Source organism: Giraffa tippelskirchi, chromosome 5 (assembly GCF_054371585.1).
Source record: "Giraffa tippelskirchi isolate mGirTip1 chromosome 5, T2T-mGirTip1v1.2.pri, whole genome shotgun sequence".
NCBI classification, from domain to species: domain Eukaryota; kingdom Metazoa; phylum Chordata; class Mammalia; order Artiodactyla; family Giraffidae; genus Giraffa; species Giraffa tippelskirchi.
The window spans coordinates 32348550-32367168 of NC_137279.1; the positions used below are offsets into that span (position 1 = coordinate 32348550).

The 18619-nt window shown below is 59.3% G+C and overlaps 1 protein-coding gene across 10 annotated transcripts in view; it reads right to left on the reverse strand.

Annotated features, from left to right (window-relative positions):
- Positions 1-1430: 1430 nt before the first annotated feature.
- ACOT7 (acyl-CoA thioesterase 7) overlaps positions 1431-18619 on the reverse strand; it is a 100052-nt gene continuing 82863 nt past the window's right edge. For 4 of the 10 annotated variants that reach the window (XM_081490334.1, XM_081490332.1, XM_081490336.1 and 1 more), the window contains exons 8-9: positions 13862-14046; positions 1431-1827 (exon numbers count right to left, since the gene is read on the reverse strand). In XM_081490334.1, the coding sequence (XP_081346460.1) occupies positions 1729-1827; positions 13862-14046 (284 nt within the window). In that variant the 3' untranslated portion in view covers positions 1431-1728. Of the gene's footprint in view, positions 1828-9161; positions 10594-12924; positions 13238-13664; positions 14047-18619 lie in introns of those variants that run through there. The other 6 variants (XM_081490331.1, XM_081490333.1, XR_014053647.1 and 3 more) reach the window with 4 other exon arrangements.

The window sequence follows — 18619 nt, forward strand, 5'->3', positions numbered from 1 at the left end:
CTTCCCAGGGCTGCCTTGGGGAACCCCAGGACCAGGGTACTTGGGGCCTGGCACGGCCAACTGTGGTTTCTCAGGGCAAGGTTTGGCCAGCCTGCACAGGACAGTCTTGCTCGCCTCGCCAGGCAGGCCGCCTCCTCCTCCCTCCCTGCCTCGGGCACCCAGGAAGCTGGCATGGGAGGAGGGCGTGTGGAGATGGGGAGGGTGAGGCAGCCTCCAGGGGCTGGGTTGCTATGTCCTCTTGTGGGTGTTCCCTCCCGAAGCTCCCAGGCAGGAAACAAAACCATCAGCCGGGACTGGGGCCCAGACAGATTCCGAAGGTCTTGGCAGGCGTTTCTGCACATCTGGAGCCACGTTCTCTCTCCTGGGCCCAAGGGAGCCCCGTGTGAGGCTGCGCCGTTGACTGCTGGTCTCATCTCCAGGCTTCGGGGATGAGCTTGGGTCAGGAACATTCTCACAGGCAGCGATGACCAGGAGTGCTGTTGGAGAGGACTTTCTCAGCTGTGGGTGGCTGGGTGTGGGTGTGGGTGTGGGTGGGGTGGGTGGGGGCCTGGCCCCTGAAGTAGCCTCAGCTGCTTACCTACCCTGAGGCTGCTGGACCAGACGTGCACGTGCGCGCACAGACATACGCAGCCTCCTCCCTCACATGTGCACACACGTGTTTGCAGAGACAGGGATACTGATGCAAGTGCATGCATGCACATAGGCTGACACTGCCCCTCAGACCCCCACGCCACAAGCCTTCCTAGAAACCCCACTGCCCAAGTGGCTGGGGGTTCCTCCTCAGGCACAGGGGCCCTGGCAGTAGCTGCGGAGGCTCCCTCTGGTAGAACCCCTGCCTCTTGCTCTGAGGTGTCCGAGCTGCCTCTGGTGAGGAGAGGCCGGGCCCAGGGCAGGGCAGCTGTGGTCGGTCTGGCTGAGTTCGGCTCTTTCTTTTTTTAAACGTTTATTTGTCTATACTGGGTCTTAGTTGCAACATGAGGGATCTTCAATCTTCACTGCGGCATGTGAGATCTAGTTCCCTGACCAGGGATTGAACCCTGGCCCTCTGCATTTAGGAGCGTCTTAGCCACTGAACCACCAGAAAAGTCCCTGAGTTTGGCTCTTTCTGTCAAAACTTTGAGTCCTCACAAGTGCCCCAGCCCCCATCGATGGGGAAGGCGCTGGATGGGGCCTCAGAGCCTGGAACCAAGGCCCCTGGGCTGGGGTGGGGGGTGGGAAGGGAGGGAGGGGTGATGTCTCTGACCAGCAAGTCATCAGGCAAACACAAGTGGGCGCCAGGGCAGGTCCAGGTCCAGGTCCAGGCACACAGAGGAGCTGGGGGCAGGAGGGTGGCCCCCAGGAAGGTGGGGGAGCCCACTGGGAGCCCTTGGCCCCCACATCCCACACTCAGGGAGAGCACAACCCAAGACAAACGACCATCCAGACCAAGGTCCAGCCAAACAGTAGCTTTATTAGTGAAGCTGAACTCTACATATGGTACAGTGTGCGCCCAGGTCACCCCAGGGTTTCCAGGGACTGCGTGGGCATTGGGACAATACTGTGTAGCGTTTACACTGGGGTGATATAAATAAAGCTTTGGTGTAGAGGTTTTCGGGAGAGGTTAACACAGGTTAACACTGCGAGACGAACACTTCACACAACCCCAGTTGTCAACGTGAACTGGGTTTTTGGCCGGGGGGTAACTTCTAATGATGCGGCGCTGGGGTCTGTTCCAGGCCGGAGGGGCGTCTAGGCCTGAGTCTCCGCCTGGCCCTGCCGCTTTGCCTTCATCTGCAGGTACCGCCCTTTGCCTTCCTCGAAGCGCTTCTTCTCGTCCTCAGTCTCCGGCTGTGGACATAGAGGAGCAGGCAGGTTAGAGAACCAGTGAATGTGGGCACCGCCTCGGAAGGGCACAGAGAAGCCGGGCCAGGCCCCATCTTCCTGCAGCCCATGGGGCGGAGACCCCACATTACTTTCCACAGCAGGCAGAATGCTGAGCCCAGGGCCTTCTTGAGAATGAACTTCAACTGAAAATGCAGTTGATAATGAACTCAGGAGAGGGGCCAAAGGGGAACCCTGTGTTTGAACTCCCAGGGAATGCCAGCTACTCTTGGTCTCTGCCCCAAAGGGAAGTGGGGACAAACACCGTGCTGGCTGCGTGATCTTGAGAAAACCACTTTATTCACTGGTCACTTTACCAGGAGCGAGTGACCGCTTTGTGAGCAGTCACCCCTGGCTAGAACAGAGGCCTAGGAAGTGGCACCTGGTGTCCACCTCACCTCTTCTCTGTACAACCTAAGAAGCCAGGTCCTCAAGTGACCAGAGACTTGGCCAAAGGCCATGTTTTGCCCAGGGCCATCCTGGCTCATGCCTGCTGACCAGTGTGACGGTGAATGGACCACCTTTCACTTTTGAGGGTGGCCTGACCCAGCCACTAAGTGCTGTGGCCCCAGACAGAGGTCACGGCAGCAGCAGCAGCTGGTCACTTCCAAGGTCCCATCTGTCCCACCGCAGAGTTCCTTCTCATTGCCCAAGGGTCAGGGATTCAGGCTTAAAGAGCTCTGCTAATTCCTCTGGACAACACTGCCTTGCGACACTCTGAGGGTGTCTGAAAGCCAAAGAAATGGGGCAGGTGCCCTTCATCTACAGTGACACCAAGCCCCAGCAGCTATTTTTAGGCCCAAGGGTTTTACAGGCAAATGGTATATTGACAAAAGAGAGAACAATCAGCCAGAGGACGGAATGTCAGGTTATACCCAACACTCCCTCCCTTTCAGCCTTCTCAGAAATGGTTCTCTAAATGTCACCAGGTGTGAACTATCAGAACCTCATGGCTTGGAGCCAACAGAACATCCGGGCATCTGAAGCACTAGGTTGCGCTTCTTAGAGTGGTTCCGGTCCCTGTTTGAAGACTCTCAGGGCACACCTGGAAAACGCTGACCTTTCCAAGATACCTTATTGAAGGCTGGCTCTGGTTTCATCTCTGGCTGACTTTTGAAAAAATGAAACTTGAGGCTATGCAATTTGACCTAAAACAGCCCAGGAAAAGGGACTGTTCTATCTCCATTTTAGCAGGAAGTTCTAAGTAGGAGGGGGTGGGGCACGAGACATCCTTGAGGCCCCAAGTACTTCAGCCCCTGCTGAAGGCACCCCATGAAGACAAGGCCACATCCTGGTGAGCCCAGCCCAAGGCTCCCTCGTACATCCAGGTAAAAGGTGCGAGATCAGGGGCTTCTCAAATGCGCATGTATGAGTCACTGAGGATCTTGTAAGCGCAGGTTCTATGTGTCTGCAGTGGGTCTGGGGGCTGGGACCTGTTTCTAACACATGTCAGGCGATGCAAGGCAGCTGGCCCATGGAGCGCTGTGGGTAGAAGGACCCTGGTCCCTCTCCATGTCCATCCCTGTACTAAATGAAAGAAGTGAAAGTCGTGTCTGACTCTTTGTGACTCTATGGACTGTAGCCTGCCAGGCTCCTCTGTCTGAGGGATTCTCCAGGCAAGAATACTGGAGTGAGTTGCCACGCCCTCCCCCTAAGGACCTTCCTGACCCAGGGATCAAACTCAGGGCTCCGTCATTGCAGGCACAGCCAAAGTGGCCAAGGATGCAAGGTCAAGGCCACCAGGCTAAGACAGTGGGGACTTCTTCCTCTCCCGCCTCTGTATGGGATTTGCCTGGCATGGTTGAGAGCTGTGGCTCCCATCCATGATACATAAAAGCCCACTGGATTGTACATTTACACGGGCAACCACACAGCATGTAATCATATCTCAAAAACATTGCAGAGGTGGAGTGCCGTCCTAGTTTACAGAAAGTCAAAGGGAAGGTTCAGCGTGGCGGGTCCCCACCCAAATCCGGGCACGCAAGGGAGGCAGCAGGGCAGAGGTGATGCTCACGGAACTAAATCGGGCCTGGATACACACGCTCCCACGAGCACACCAAGCACCCTCCACGGGACCCTGCCTCGGGGAGCTGACCGAATGGCTGACCACACAGCAGGAAAGAGGCGGACGGTGCTGCACTAGGGAAGTGACAGTGGCCTGGACCAAAGACCAAGTGGAGCAGAGTAAGATGGTCTCAAGGGCCAGGTGTAGTGAGGGTTCCTGGGAAGGCATGCGGACACCCCCCAGCTTGTGAGTGTCTGTGTAACCACCCAGGAGGCATCCAGGGTCATCACGCCCGCCTATGAGGACGTGGGGCAGAGGCTGAGTGACCTGCCCAAGCAACAGCCTGTAGGAGGCAAAGCCACAGTTTGAGCTGCTGCCGCCCCCCAGGCCAGCTTGTGCTGACAGGCTCTCAGGGGTGGGGCTGTTGGTGGGCAGCAGGGCACACAGTGGCCCTCCAGCATCACCCTGGTGAACATCCAGAATGAATCTGGAGCCCACCTGAGTCTGCAGGGGCCCAGCCTCTACAGCCTTCTGCACCCAGTAGGGGACAGGCTGGGGGTAGGGGCACATTCCCGTAACAGCCCTGGCACCAGGCGCCTCCTGGAGGAGGCAAAGAGGAGACGGACACTGCGCCTTCCCTTCCCACCAGGTCTCAACGCACCCTCAAGGGCGAGGGGGGCTCACGTGGCCCTGATGTGGGGCTGTGACAAGCCCGGCCCTCCGGCCCTCCATCAGGTTCCCCCAAATGACTGCCGCTACCCCACCCCCAGAAGTCTCTAGACGTGTGCACTGAAGGTTCTGGACGCTTCTCTCAGTGCATGACCCCAGGAGAGCAGAAGCCCAGGTGCAGGTATAAGGCCTGGTCAATTCCAGTGTCCGCCCAGCAGGGAGTGGGGAGGAGCCAGCGCCCGGCATCCGGCCCCAAGGTTGCTGTGCCGAGCGAATCCCTCATGTTCAAAATTCCGCAGCTAATTCATCAGCCAGGATCTGCCCTCAGACAGACCTCCTGCCGCCTGATGATGGATGTGCGGGCAGCAGGCCGGCTGCAGAGCGCAGCCAAGCCCTGTTCGGCCTGGGAACAAGGAGCTGACGAAGGGCTCACCCCTCACCTCGTCTCTGGGGACGGCAGCCTGTGCGGGGAGCTCTGGGCTCTGTGGATTCGGTGCTGCCACCCCACATGCTGATGGCCCTCTCATGCTCACCTGCCCCAGGAGGTGTTATTATAAAGACACCTCAGAGCTGGGGAGAGGTGTGTGGAGGCAGAACAAAGCCAGGAGTAAGCAACTCTGCTCTTGGTGGAGGCAGGGTCCTATCCAGCCGGCTGCTGGACACTCAGCCTCCCCAGGGGCCGCGAGCTCGGATAAACAGCTCTCCCAGCCAAGTGACTAAGAGGGGTCACCACTGCCCTGCTGGGCGTGGAGCTGGCAGAACGAGACAGATGGCTCCCTGCACGCGGCCCCACCCACGGCCCAGCTGCCGCTGCCTCCTCGCAGCCGTCTCTCTCCATCCGGCAAAGTAAATAAATACATAAGTTGTTGGCTGTTGCTGTTTTTAATGGGGGGTTGGAGGTGACGGGGAGAAGGACAAAGCTCCTCCGTGGGAATACTTCCTCTCAAGTGCCTAAAGCTGTTGGCAGGAGCTACTGACCCCTGCAGGCCACCTGTCCCCCAGCCTGGGGGGGAGGGCTTCCTGTGCATTTGAAAAAGGACAGGTGACAGCAAAGGAGCCCACTGGCAGCTCAGGGTGCGGTGACCCCTGTTTACCTGCCTGGTGGAAGAGACAGTGTGCACCAAAGGCTCTGGATGTCTCTCTCGGCGCCGGGTGGACACCAGAATTGACCAGGTCTGGTACATGCACCTGGCCCTCTGCCCTCCTCAGAGGGGTGCCAAGGACCATGGGGTCACGGACCTGCCATGTGGCCAGGCTGCCTCCAGGATGGTCCCGGGGCCAGCTGCGAACCAGGGGTCTCCAGGAGGTGATGTGGTGAAGGGTCTCCTGTGGGGCCAGTGTAGGCCGCTCTCCGTGCACAGCAATTACACTGTGTGTGTGCGTGCACGTGTGCGCTTGCCAGCACACTCATGAACTCCTGTCATCATGAACAGCCTCAGAGACGAAGTATACTCCTGTTTGCCAACGTGTAGCCAATGCCCTGGGAGGAGGGCAGCCAGCCCTTGGGGTCAACTTAAGGCAGCTGGATCTTTGGAAGGTCATACTCAGGCCCAGGGACACAGGGGTGGGAGTGGGGTCCCAGGGCCTGGGCCCCCTGTGCTGGGGGCGCTCCGCTGGCTCCTGCCTGCTGGCTCTGGGCCTCCGATGTTCATCTTTCCTTCCTCCCACCAGCACCGTCTCCCGGGCTCCTTTCCACTGGTGGGGAAGCCTGTGGCTTTCAGAGCCTCACAGTGCAAACCAAATGTTTTCCATTTTGCATTCTCTGTGCTTCAAGAACACACATTTGGAACTTGGCAGGGAGGGTGAGTGACTAAGTTCCACCCTCAGTAAAATCAAGAGCTTGTCCTTTTTGTAATTAATGAATGTCTGGTGCGAAGAGGGTTTCCAGTGGTGATAGAACAACTTCCTGTGAGCCTGAGGGACGCAGACCTTCTTAATTAGGAAGCCATGCAGCACAGCCTCTCCGGCCTTCATAACAGGAGATGAGAGGAATCTTGGGACAATCACGCAGGCAATTAAGATATCTTCTGAGGACCGGGACCACTCGGCGTGGTGTGGCCAGTGGCACTGACGAGCTGCCCATAGGCGGCTGTGCCCCCCGGCTGCAGCTGGGCCCACAGACCCTGACCTGGGGCAGGGATGGGCTGGGCACCGGGAAGCCACAATCCGCGGGCCAGGGTCTAGTTCCCAGGGGCCGCAGGCTGGACCGTGCAGCTCCTGCGCCAGGCTCAGCAGCGCAGCCCTCAGCGCACAGCGTCACAGCCTCCAATGACGTGGCCAACGTGGAGAGTCGTAAACACCCTCACCGGGGGTTCCCCTCACCCTACAGCACTGGCTCTGCCCCTCAAACAACTGCCCTCCTGTGCGACCATGAAGTTCTCCTGCGGAAGGGTCAACAGGTGGCCAGAAGAGGCAGGGAACGCAGGTGCTGCCAGGCAGGAGGGGTGCCACCCCCCGCCAGAGAGGGGTCTCGGGACCCACTTGCAGTGCTGGCCCCTGGGCCGGGGGTGTTGACATGCTGCCCCCTCCTCACTGCCTTTTGCCGAGCCCTTTCCATGGGCTGGGCCTGGGCCAGGAGCTGCGCTCTCACTGCCAGCCTTTGCCCTGCATGCACTCTGTGTCAGCATCTTTCCTACATCTGAGGCCACACGGTGCCCAGAACACAGTGGGGTCCCGGAAGCATCTGCTGAGTGAATGAACGAGCAAACCAATGAAGATCAAAGCAAGAAAGTCTGAATTCCAAACTGACGTGACTCTGTGTTAAAGATCAGAACCAACTCAATGGACATGAGTTTGAGCAAACTCTGGGAGATGGTGAAGGACAGGGAAGGCTGGAGTGCTGCAGTCCATGGGGTTGCAGAGAGTTGGACACGACCGAGTGACTGAACAATGACAACGATTCAGAACTGAGGATTCTGCTCAGAGGACACATGCAGGCATCCTCCCCCTCGAGCAGCTCCAGAAGGCTCAGACCACCGAGGGGCTCGACAGGGGCCTGCACTATGGGGTGTCCAGTACACTTGGGGATACACAACGCCCCCGATGAAGGGTCTCCGCTCCTGTGGGCAGGGCTGGCATGCTATTCTCTGATCCTGTGCATACCTACCAGTGAGTGGGGAGGCCCTTCTGCACCATTCCTACCCCTGGGGGGTTCCAGGGTCTTTTGTCCTTGTGTCTCTGAGCACCCAGGAAGGGGCCGCCTTGGCCAAGGGGCTCAAGGTCTGCTCCACGTTGACTTCACATCAAAGTCACGTCTCATTGCTGTCACCGTGGTCTGGGTGGGTGCAGATAACCCACCCCAACACCCAGTGAGGAGGTGGGTCAGCACTGTGTGAACGCTCAGCTCCCGCTGTGGGTCCAGAGCACAGCCCCTCACCAGCCCCGTCCTGGAGACAGGGAACGGCCTCAAGGGCACCCAGGCCTTGGGAGCTGGTGCTCAGGAAACCTCTATGGTGACTGGACCTGGATGGGGCCCTGAGGTTTGGCCGTGATGGAAGGAGGAAGCACCTACAGCTGAGAATGTGCAGAGCTCACGTTTCACTGCTTCTTGGTGGAGCCCCGCCAGCTACAAGCCAGCCCCTCGGAGAGAGGTAAGGCCGGTGGTCTCCCCGATTTCCTCCCTGCCTCCTGCTTTCATCCCGATTTGTCATTTCAGTGCTGGCGACAGAGGCCCCCTGGGTCCAGGCCCTGTCCTCCACCTATCAGCAGTTCCTGGTGGACCGGGAGGTGACGTCTACAAGCAGCGGCCAAGACCCCCGCATCGCAGGTTGCTCTGAGGTTTGGGTTTTCTGGGAGCCAAGCAAACCGGCTTTGAAAGACCCTGTTCCGTGACCCCAATGTGATGTGGCCATGCTGCTTGGCTCCGGGAAAAACCCTCCTTTTCCAAATGACCCACGAGGCAGTTGTGAACACACATGTCCAAAATCAGCATCATGTGGCTGCCCTGGAACAGGGTCCTGGTAGCTCCCTCATTGAGAGGAGACCTCCCCCCACGTGGCTCTCCTGGGACCTCAGGGGCTGCAGCAGCCACGTCTGAATGAGAGAACGGAAACCAGCCTTGCCCCCACTTTAACACAGGGTCCACTAGTTCTCACGTTTGTGGGGACTAAAGTCCTCCTACTCCCAGGTTGAAAAGTCACCCCAGGAGGTCCTGGGACCAGTGTGGAAGCGGGTCTCAGGGAGCGACTCCACTAACTCTGCCCTTCAGCCCGACCCTTGAGGTCAGAGGGCACGGCCGCAGGGAGGCCTTCAGAGGGAGCTGGCTGGCTCCACAGGCCACACTCGCCTCTTAACAATCAGCCTGGAAGTGCCGGCAGTTGCTAGCATGGTGCAGCGGGCCCTCCCAGCATAAAATATTCATCAAGAAAAACTCCCACAGCCACGCTGCCTTCCGTGTCAGCCAGGCCCTGGGGACGGGAGCTAAAAATAGACCGGAGGATAAGTGCTGACAATAGGGGTGGGGAGGGCTGAGCCCCCACGCGCCACACGTGGGCTCAGAGGCAGACAACACCGTGTTGGTGGTTCCCCAGTGAGCGCCGCAGAGGTCAAGCTGGAGGCTGGGGACTCTGCCCACCCTCCCCCACCAGAGGCTATTTTAATACACATCGGTGCCCCCAGGCCACCTGAGTGAAGAATCAAAGACCATCTTTAATTAGCAAGGATAGCCTGGGTCTACATGCAGCCAGCCAGCAAGAAGCGGCCATCACCAGCACTGGCCCAGAAAACCTGGGAATTCAGTCCCCGTCCCATCCCCTTCATCAAGCAGTCCCCTTGCCCGCCCATCCCCACCCCAGGTTCTGGGTTTCTGGAAAGGGCGCAGGCAGCCCCCCAGGTACAGAGACGGGCCCAGCCCCATGAGAGCATCCCAGCCCTGGAAGGCCAAGGGCTCCTCCACAAAGGGCTCCATGACCACAAGCAGCTCTCCATGGATTCTGGACCCCGGGGGAGGCACTCTTCCCAGACTGCTGTTGGCACTGGTCTCCCCAGCAGGCTGAGTTCTGGGGTACAGGCAGGGCAGAAGGGGCACCGTAGTGCCTTCAACTGAGCCTAAAGCAGCTCCTGGGTGGGCATGCCACACCACCACCAATAGCTGGACTGTAGACCTTGCCAGGACACCCTGTCCACCCACATCTACAACATAAGGAGCCTTTTCAAAATGAAGATGGTGGATATCCTTGGATATTCTCGGTCTCAGGGCCATCTGGGGGGCCCTGCAGGCCCCACCCCTTCAGCCAACAGCAAAGGAAAGGGCTGGAAGGAAGGTCCTGGGCCAGGCCTGCCCTCTAGCAGCTGGGGGTACCACAGGTGGTTGCTGCCCCTCCTCTCCTGTGACCACCCTCATCCCCAGCCCTCTCAGTTCCTGGCTCCTTTTGAGCTCCCCCTTCCACCAACTCCAGGTTATTTCCAGGCAACAGGAGTCACTGGGTGATGGGGGGAGGAGTAATAAGGCTTTATCCAGAGAGGGGAGGGAAGGTCATCAAAGGAGGAAATTATCTGGGAAACCATGGCAGGAGCTGCCATCGTGATGACTGAAGGGAAGTGACCTGGCAAAGGAACAGCCAGTGCAAAGGCCCTGAGGCAGGACTGGGTTTGGGATCTGAGGAACAGTGGCGGCCAGCTTGGCCAGACCCATCCATGCCCAGGGCACTGAGGAGCTGCTGAACCATCGAGGTGGGAGTTCTAACATTTGCTCGGACACAGTGCAGTCAGGGAGGTGGCAGCAGGAACAGGGCGGGTGAGCTGTTCGAGCTGAGGGGGGAGAGAGGAGCCAGGCCAAACACACCAGGAAAAGTGGGGTTTTGGGGGGAGATGGCTGGAAATGTTATGTTTGAGATGCCTGCTGAGACCCTGTGGAGGAATCAGAGGCGGCCTGGGGCCTGGGCCCACCCTCCAAGGAGGGCAGGGTGCAGGCGGGCTCTATCAGAGCCCGGGGTGAGGTGGCCATGGGGTGACTGTCTGGACACTGCAGAGTCTCTCACAGTGAGTCGTGCCAAAGCCGGGGAGAGGCCAGTGAGATTAAAGATGGAGAGCCTCCTTGGATGAGGCCGCCCTGCTGGAGCCTGGAGGCAAGAGAGGCAGGAGGACAGAGGTCAAGGCCTTGCTTGTGTGTGGTGCAAATTCAGTAAATAGGACAGAGATGCTGGGGTCAGCCAGGCTGACAGGTGTCCCCAAGGGATCCTGTGGCAACATGGACAGAGACGTGACAAGGGTCTGGAGAAAACAAGGGTGAGCCTGCACTTGGGGCTGAGAAGGTCAAGGTTGGACGTCAGGCCTGTGGGCAGAGGTCAAGGGGACACAGATCACTAACCAAGGGGCCAGGCAGGGTGGCAGCCATCCCGCTGCGCCATCAGGGTGGCGGGCAGGCGAGGTGAGCACCCCATTCTTGGGCTCAGGAAAGCCCATCAGGAATGCTGGGAGTGGGGGCGAGGCTTTCCCAGGGAACCCACCACGACCGATGCGAGGTGGGGGTGTTGTGGCTGAGGACCTGGGAGGGAGAGGCCGAGGCTGATGGACCCCTACCCTGACCCCCCACAGGCCTGGTCACCGGACAGCAGGGCCAGGGGGCCTGGTCACCGGACAGCAGGGCCAGGGCTGTATGAGGGGAGGTGTCACTCCAGAGCCCACCCGAGGATGGCACCCTCCCTGGCCACCCCTTCCTTCCTTCAATACAGCGGAGCCCCCATCCTTCGAGGCCAGGTTCACCAGATCCCTCTCTGCAGCCTCCTCCACCCCCTCAACCTGCTTCACCAGAGCCCCAGGAGGGGCTATGGGGGACAGGGAGGGACAGGAGAGGGCCTAGTGGGCAGCCAAGGCTGCTCTAGCCAAGTCAGGGGCCTTCATGAGACCAGATGGCTCCCCCACCAAACCGAGGTGCTGCCCCGTGGGCCTGTGAGGCCCCAGAGAGGAGGAGCGGGGTCGGGGGGGCCACGTTAGCATCTCCAAGAGGACGGACTCAGCTGCCACCAAGAAGCATCCCCCCGACGCAGGCCAGGCGGCCATCCTTAGCCAGAGAAGAAGCACGCAGGGCCTCGTGCAGTCCCATGAGGAAGTGAGCTTCAGCGCCATATGTTTACTGTGACAGAGGCTCTCGGTACACGCTCTTCTCCAGGAGGTGGGGATCTGCGTGCGGCACAGACGTGGCGGGGGCGGTGGGAGCCCTGGGAGGCGCTTCTGGAAGCAGGGCTCAGACTGGCAGGGGGCCCGAGTCGCTTGCCAGCCGCTTCCACAAAAGTACCAGGCGCTGGATACCCTAACACACCCCCACCCCTGCCCAGGCTTCTGTGCTTCGCCACCGCCCAGCCCAACCTCAGCCAGGGACTCCGGCTTCCTCCCAGCCCCCTAGTGGCAGACCCAGGGTCTGACTCAAGACCAACCAGGAGCAGCCTGAACAGAGAGGCCTTCTCCACATCCAGGCTCCCACAGGCCAGCTGTGTGAACATCTACAAGTGACTCAGCCTTGCTGGTCTGAGGGGGTTCTTGCCAGTGTAAGAGGGTAACGCGCAGGGGAGCCTGGCCCCCAGGGCCGGGCTCAGCTTGGCTGAGAGAAGCAGGCAGAGGACTCAGAGCTCCAGGCAGGGCACTTACCTGATAGGCATCACTAAGGAATGTGTGAAGTTGTAAAGCTCTCATTAGCCTCAAAGGAAATCTAGACTCGTCATTCATTCCTTCATTTGTTCACTCATTCCTTCCTCATTCGTTCAATACACAATTACCAAGTGCCTCCCAGCCAGGCTTCCTCACTACTCGCACCCCCACCCCCCAATCCTGGCTGCCTCTGCTCCCTAACTCCTGGGCTCTCCCATGGCTAGCTTGTGCCAAGTTGCTGGCATTTGAGCTCCTGGGACCTCCCAACATGGCCCTTATCCACCGGCCTTCCTGAGGGCTCCTGCTCACCCCCTGGGCACCACTTCACAGCCCTAAGGTGGAAGCCGCCGGCCCAGCGCACACCCTGCTCCTCTGAGCACCCACACTGCCTGTCTCTCGCTTCAGGCCTTGCACACAGCAGGATCCACGCACTTTCCAGAGAGCACCCCCCAAGTACTGAGACTTGTAGCCCCAGTGACCCCTAGGGAGCACATGTGTTCTAGTCATCGTGAGGCTCCGACAAGTGGGGGCAGGACAATCGGCAAGTGATCAGCATCACCAAATTGGGGGGCTAGTGCTTTAGAGCAGGGCAGGACGGAGACAAGGACAGACCATGATGAGGATGCTGGATGGGGGTCAGTGAGGCTCCTCCAAGGAGGTGACAATGGGCTCACCCTGGGGGGTGAGGACTGACCCCTGCAGGTGGCCTGAAACCTCTGTGGGGGCAGCAGGGCTCCAGGTGAGGCAGGAGCAGGCTGGGGTGGAGTGGGTGGCAGGGGCGGGGTGCACAGACCCTCAAGGCATGAGCCTTTTGACCATGGGTTTTATTCTAAATGCACCAGAACCCTGAAGTTTCAGCAGGAAATGACAAGATCTGCACAGCTGAGAACAAATCATCCCTGCGCTGGAGAATGGAGTGTGTGTGTGTGTATATACGTGGGTGAGTGTGTAAAGGAGGGAGGGACCAGGAGGAGGTGCTGTCAGTGATCCCAGACAGGAGCAGGGTGGTGCCCTAGGACCAGGCAGGGCTGGGCGTGAGGGAGGGGGAGCCTCAGAAGACTCCTGTGATTGTGGCCTTGAGCGCTGGGGGCCTACGGGTGCCAAGAGCTGAGATGGGGGCTGGGGGGGGGGGTCGCTGAAGGGGGTGGCAAGAGGGAAGGAAATCCTTACTTGCTCAGTGAATCCAACCTCTTTTCCAAATTAAGAAAATGCTTGTGACCCTCACCCCCAGCAGCCCCAACAGCAGCCTCTTGGGTTGTGGAACCCAAGACAGTTCCAAGGGAACCCTGCTAGGGGCTGAGGCCCTCTAGGATCTGTGCCTGGACTGGAGACCCAGCCTCGAGGTGCGGGGTCTGGTTTGGCCTCATCGTGCAGGACTCAGGCCAGGGGCTCCTGGAGAGCTCACCCTGGGAGGGTCCTCTCCCCCCACCCTGCTCCAGCAATCGTACACAGCATCAGGACCCCCAGGGCAGCACGCTCATCCCTCGGCAAGGAGCTTGTAAGGGGCACCACCTCTCACACTGTCTGCCCAGCCCCTCCCCCCAGCCCCCAGGGATGGGCTCTCATGTGTGACCTGCCCCTCAGCCAAGGTCGCTGGCCCCTCAGGAGTGGAGGGCGGCCCAGTGGCCCAGAATGGACTCTTGTGACTCAGTTTATCCTGGAAGCCCGGTAAGTGCCCAGCGGGCCTGCCCAGCATGGGGGTCAGTCACTCCCAAGGACACACGGGCTGGAGGGGTCACTCACCACGAGCTGGGGCACAGGCAGAGACTTGCCCTCCTGGCTCAGGGACACGTAGGTGAAGAAGGCACTGGCGGCCCGGTAGCGCTTCACAAAGTTGTTCACCACGGGGTCGGCGTCCACCAAGACCTCAATCTCCATGGACTTATTGCTGGTGAAGGTCATGCGCCCGGAGATGGTGATGACACAGCCTGTGGAGCACAGACAGCGGGTCAGGGCGGCCAGACCAAGCTGGGCAGGGAGGATGCTGCAGATGCCAGTGAGACAGCACAGACCACAGTCCTCACTGTAGGATGTCACAGCAACAGCACATGGGAGCCCCTGAGTGTTTGCTTTCTGGTTAGCAAGTGGGCCTCCTTCACCTGTGGAAACATTCAGAGCTGAAGGGATCCCGGCGGCCACCCAGGTGAGGGTCTCTATCCCCGGGGTGGCAGCATCTGGGGAAGGGTGCTGGCCCCCTACCTGCTCTCAGGTCCCTTGGCAGGTTAGGGCTGAATCTGTGCAGACCACGCTCTGGCCTTACTTGTGCCCCTGGAGCTGCATGGCTGCCCCACCACCACCCCCAGCTGCTCTAAGGTCCACCGAAGAACCTTCCTCCACCCTCCCTGGTCCCTCCCAGCTGGCTCTAACATTCCAGATGCTGGTCTGACAGCAGGGTTGCATGTATGGTCAGGCCAAGCCTTCACGCTGACCACAGTCCTAAGTCCCCTGGAGCCACCGTCTGCACTTCAGCCCATGTCTCCTTCCTACCTTCTGTCCAGGTGGGGCTGCGTCTGTCTTGCCATGCTCTCCTCCCTGCCAGTCTGGCCCATGGGACCAGCACTCTCCCCTGAGCCAAAGATCTGCCCTCCAAAGACACCCCTGCGGCCCTCTCTGTGGTCAGAGTCCCCGTGTGCCCCCATCTCCCAACTCCAGCAGTTTCCATCACAGACAGTCACATATTCCTGTGATACTGTCCCAGGGGGTCCCTTGCTCTCCCTCTGCCCTGACCCAACCTCTCTGCACTCCTCACACCCTTGGGTCCTGAACACCTACCCTAGAGCATCTCTCCCGGTCATGGGCTCCCTGCAACCTCTGACCTTGGCCTTCCCTTCCTTTGACTTAATCTCACAGAGCCCAGTTTTTCTCCTATAAAGAGACTCAAGTTGCTCCTCGGGGTAACTATGGGCTGGCATGAAACAAGCCAGCTGCTGAGGCTCCTGCCTGGTGGTGGCAGGCATGTAGTGCACTCATTACCACCACTGATGGTGCTTTGCACCCCAAGGCAGCACTGATGCTTAGGGTTTTCCTCTGATATGTGCCTAGGACCACCACCCCAAACCAGCCTGCTTCTGGGCCAGGCTCAAGGAAATTCCCGTCTAGGGCAGACCAGCGCTGGCTGCACTGACCTTCTAACACCCGAGAACCCCAACGTCCCAGCTCCAAAGAGACAGCCCCACAAGACATGTTTAGAGACCAGGAGGACAGACAAGTCGGGGCAGCAGGTGATGGTTAGGGGTCAGCGTGTGGGCAATCAGAAGCAGGAGCAGTTATTTGTGTTATAAAGTACAGATGCTCTGTGCCACACTCACCCCATATTCACGGGAGCGCTCCGTGTCACACATGGCCACTTCTGGGGAAAGGAAGGCCACTGAGTCAGCAACGTGCAAAGTGCCTAGGCCCACTCTGGGAACAGCCCCTACGTGGCCCCCACGGGCCGTCTCTAGGGGAGTAGGAAGGGGTAGTGGGCGTCCCTGAGGGTCTCCCGACATCCCTATCAGCCTACCCCAGCGCCGGCCAGCACCCTCTCACCCACAACCAGAGAGAGGGCTTCGGGGGCCACGAGCTGAGAAACAGGGTCAAGCTTCTTCCTCAAGAGGAAACTCACCAGAGCTCTTGGCCAAGGGGCAGGGATGCAGGGGCAATGAATGCAGGGTCTTTCAACAACCATTTGCTCAAAGAACAAATGAAAACACACCCATGCCTTATCTCCTGTGTAAGCCCCCCACCAACCACATGGCTGATCATTTTGTGTAGAAATGTGACGAAACTTCTCATCAAAACTGACTTCAGACAATGAAGCAGGCTGATGATGAACGTGAGACCCGTGGGGACACGGTCCTGAGAGCCACTCACGGTAGGAGACACAATGACTGCCTCCTAGAAGTCGGGAAAACTTCAGTACAGCCCCAACACCAGCCTCCACCTCTTGGAGACAGCAATACTCCTACCTCACTAGCCCCAGGCTCCACTCATCCCTGGCTGCCCCACACAGAGGTCCTTAAAAACAGGAAGCCAGACTCGGTAACTGAGGGGCAGGGACTGGATTTGAAACTAACAAGAAGAGACCCCAGTGCAGCCAAGGGCCACCCTTCCCTGACCCTTGGCTGGGAAAGTACACCCCACACAACCCTGTGGTCTGCGGTCAGTCACTGAGGTCAGGGGCACCTCAGGGCAGCTCTGGCTGCATCCATGGCTTGTCAGCTCCCAGGAGCGAGGAAGGGTCCCACCAGCCGCTGCCATGTCGCTGGTTCCCCCCAGGACCTGAGAGCATGAAGCAGTCAGCACACAGAGGTGGGGGTCACTGAGCGATGGGCCCAGCTTTGTGGAAACAGACATACCCACTCCACAGACCACCCCCAACGCTGGCCGGCCCCATCTACCCTCTGCACGGGTGCCTCTTTCTGGAACAGAGCTCTTCTCCTTCCAGGCATCTAGCCCCAGGTACCTACAGGTCTGCTCAGCTCCCTCACAGCCTGGGGGCCCCACGAGAGTGGGCACCCCTCACCCCTGAACCAACATGTGGCCCCGTGTGGACAGCGGCCATGGCAGACTCCAGCTGGATGGGGCCCCTCCTGCAGACGCTTCACCTCAGCTACCACGGTGGCCACCTCTGCCCGAGCAGCCTGACAAGGCCATACTCCCTCCCTCCTCCTTGGGACCAGGGGCAGGGCGGCTACCTCCGGGAGGCTGGGCCGGTCTCAACCTCAACCTGGGACAGTGGGGGCCTGTCTGGGTGGGGCACGACCCCAGCCTGAGTCCAGCTGGGCTCCTGTTCGCTTCGTCTCAGAAACTGCAAGGGCAGGTGTAACCTGCCACGTGCTCAAGGGTGCCCCATGGCGGGCAGTGAGACACATGTGGTCCTGGCAGAGTGGTCCAAAGGGCTGAAACACTGCCTGGGGACTGTCCCACTAGCTCACACACCCAAACCCACCTGGGCGACAGCACATTTAAGAGTGGTGGAACACGCTCAAGGGGAAAAACAGCATCTCCCACGGGCGCTGGGTACCACGTGCCAGCTTGGATGGGGTGGGATCCCGGGAAGTGAGGCCAGGAGGGGCCACCCAGTTCTCCTCCGAGTCATGGAAGCAGGGACAGATTAGCCCTGACACAGCCAGACCATCCCCACGAGGGGCAGGCTCTTCAGGTCCGGAGCTGCCCGGGGGGCCTGCCAATCCCCCAGGCTACAGTGCCTTGGGGCCCAAGGGTTCTGGGGGTCCCACAGTCCTAGGTTTGAACTTGGGCAGGGGGCAAGCCTAGAGTCTGCTGTGCCTTGATTTCCTCGTCTGCAAACAGCCGTCTCTCTGGGAGGTCACTCCCGCACAGTATGGGTGTGGACAGAAGCCCTGGACTGTCACGTCCGGGGGTCTGAGTGTCCTTCTCTTACAGCCCTTGGGGTGGGGGAAGCGTCTGAAACCCCAGGGGAGAGAGTGCCTGCGGAACGCCCTGCGGTGTCTCGAGGGCATGAGAAGAGTCTTTCCAACAAGGTAATAATAAGAAGTGACATTTAAAACAAATCGCTTCCTTCCTCTTGCTGCAGCAAGCACATTTGCATCGGGCAAGAAGCTGCTTCTGATGCTGTCGCAATGAATCAAATGGATGAGTGCACTGGGCAGGGAGCTCCAGCTCTTCAGCGGTGAAGATACGGACGAACCCCTGCGCTTCCACCTGGGTCCCAGGACACAGGCGGTTGTCCTAGATCTGAGGCTGAGGAGTGACTGCATTCATGGCTGGACCCATGGGGGCGTCCTCGGCATAGGAGCCTGTCTGAGAGGTAGGGACTCAGTTGTGCTCTCGGGGACCCCAGTTCCTGTGCAAACACTCTGTGATGAGCCAGAAAGCTTGCTGCTTTCACCCATCATCCCTAATCCCCGAACCTCAGAGGGGCCCATGCCCACTGCTGGGAGGCTGGCCACAGAGGGGGAGCACTTCCTATCCCACAAGGGTTGAGGAGCCCCTTGCTCTCCTGGGGTTTCTGCCAGCATCCTATCCCCAGGGCTAACAGGGTGAGACCAGGGTAGGGGAAAAGGCAGAGCTCAGAAGTGGGCTGCAGCCCTACCGGCCTCTCTGTGTCAGCTGGAATTTAACACAAAGGGACCTCACAGGTGGGATGAGGTTACAGATCTTGAGGTGGGTGCTCAGCCTGCATCACCCAGGTGGGCCTAAGGTCATCACAGCGGTCCTCATGAGAGGACAAGGGAGCCGTGACCACAGACGCAGGGTCAGTGAGATGCTGGGCTGTTGCTCTAAGGGTGGACGACGGGCCACAAGCCAGCGAATGCAGGCGCCTCTAGAAGCCGGAAAAGGCAGGAAGCAGATTCTCTCCTGAAGCCTCTGGAAGGATCACGGGCCTGTTGACCAGGGAGTAGCACTTTTGTTACTGACACTTTTGTTACTGACATTGAATCACAGCTGCATGTGGCTACTGACCGTTGTGGGGACGGCTCTGGGGGGCTCGTGCGGGTAAACCTGACGTAAGCAGATCACAGAGCTGCTGGGAGCAGA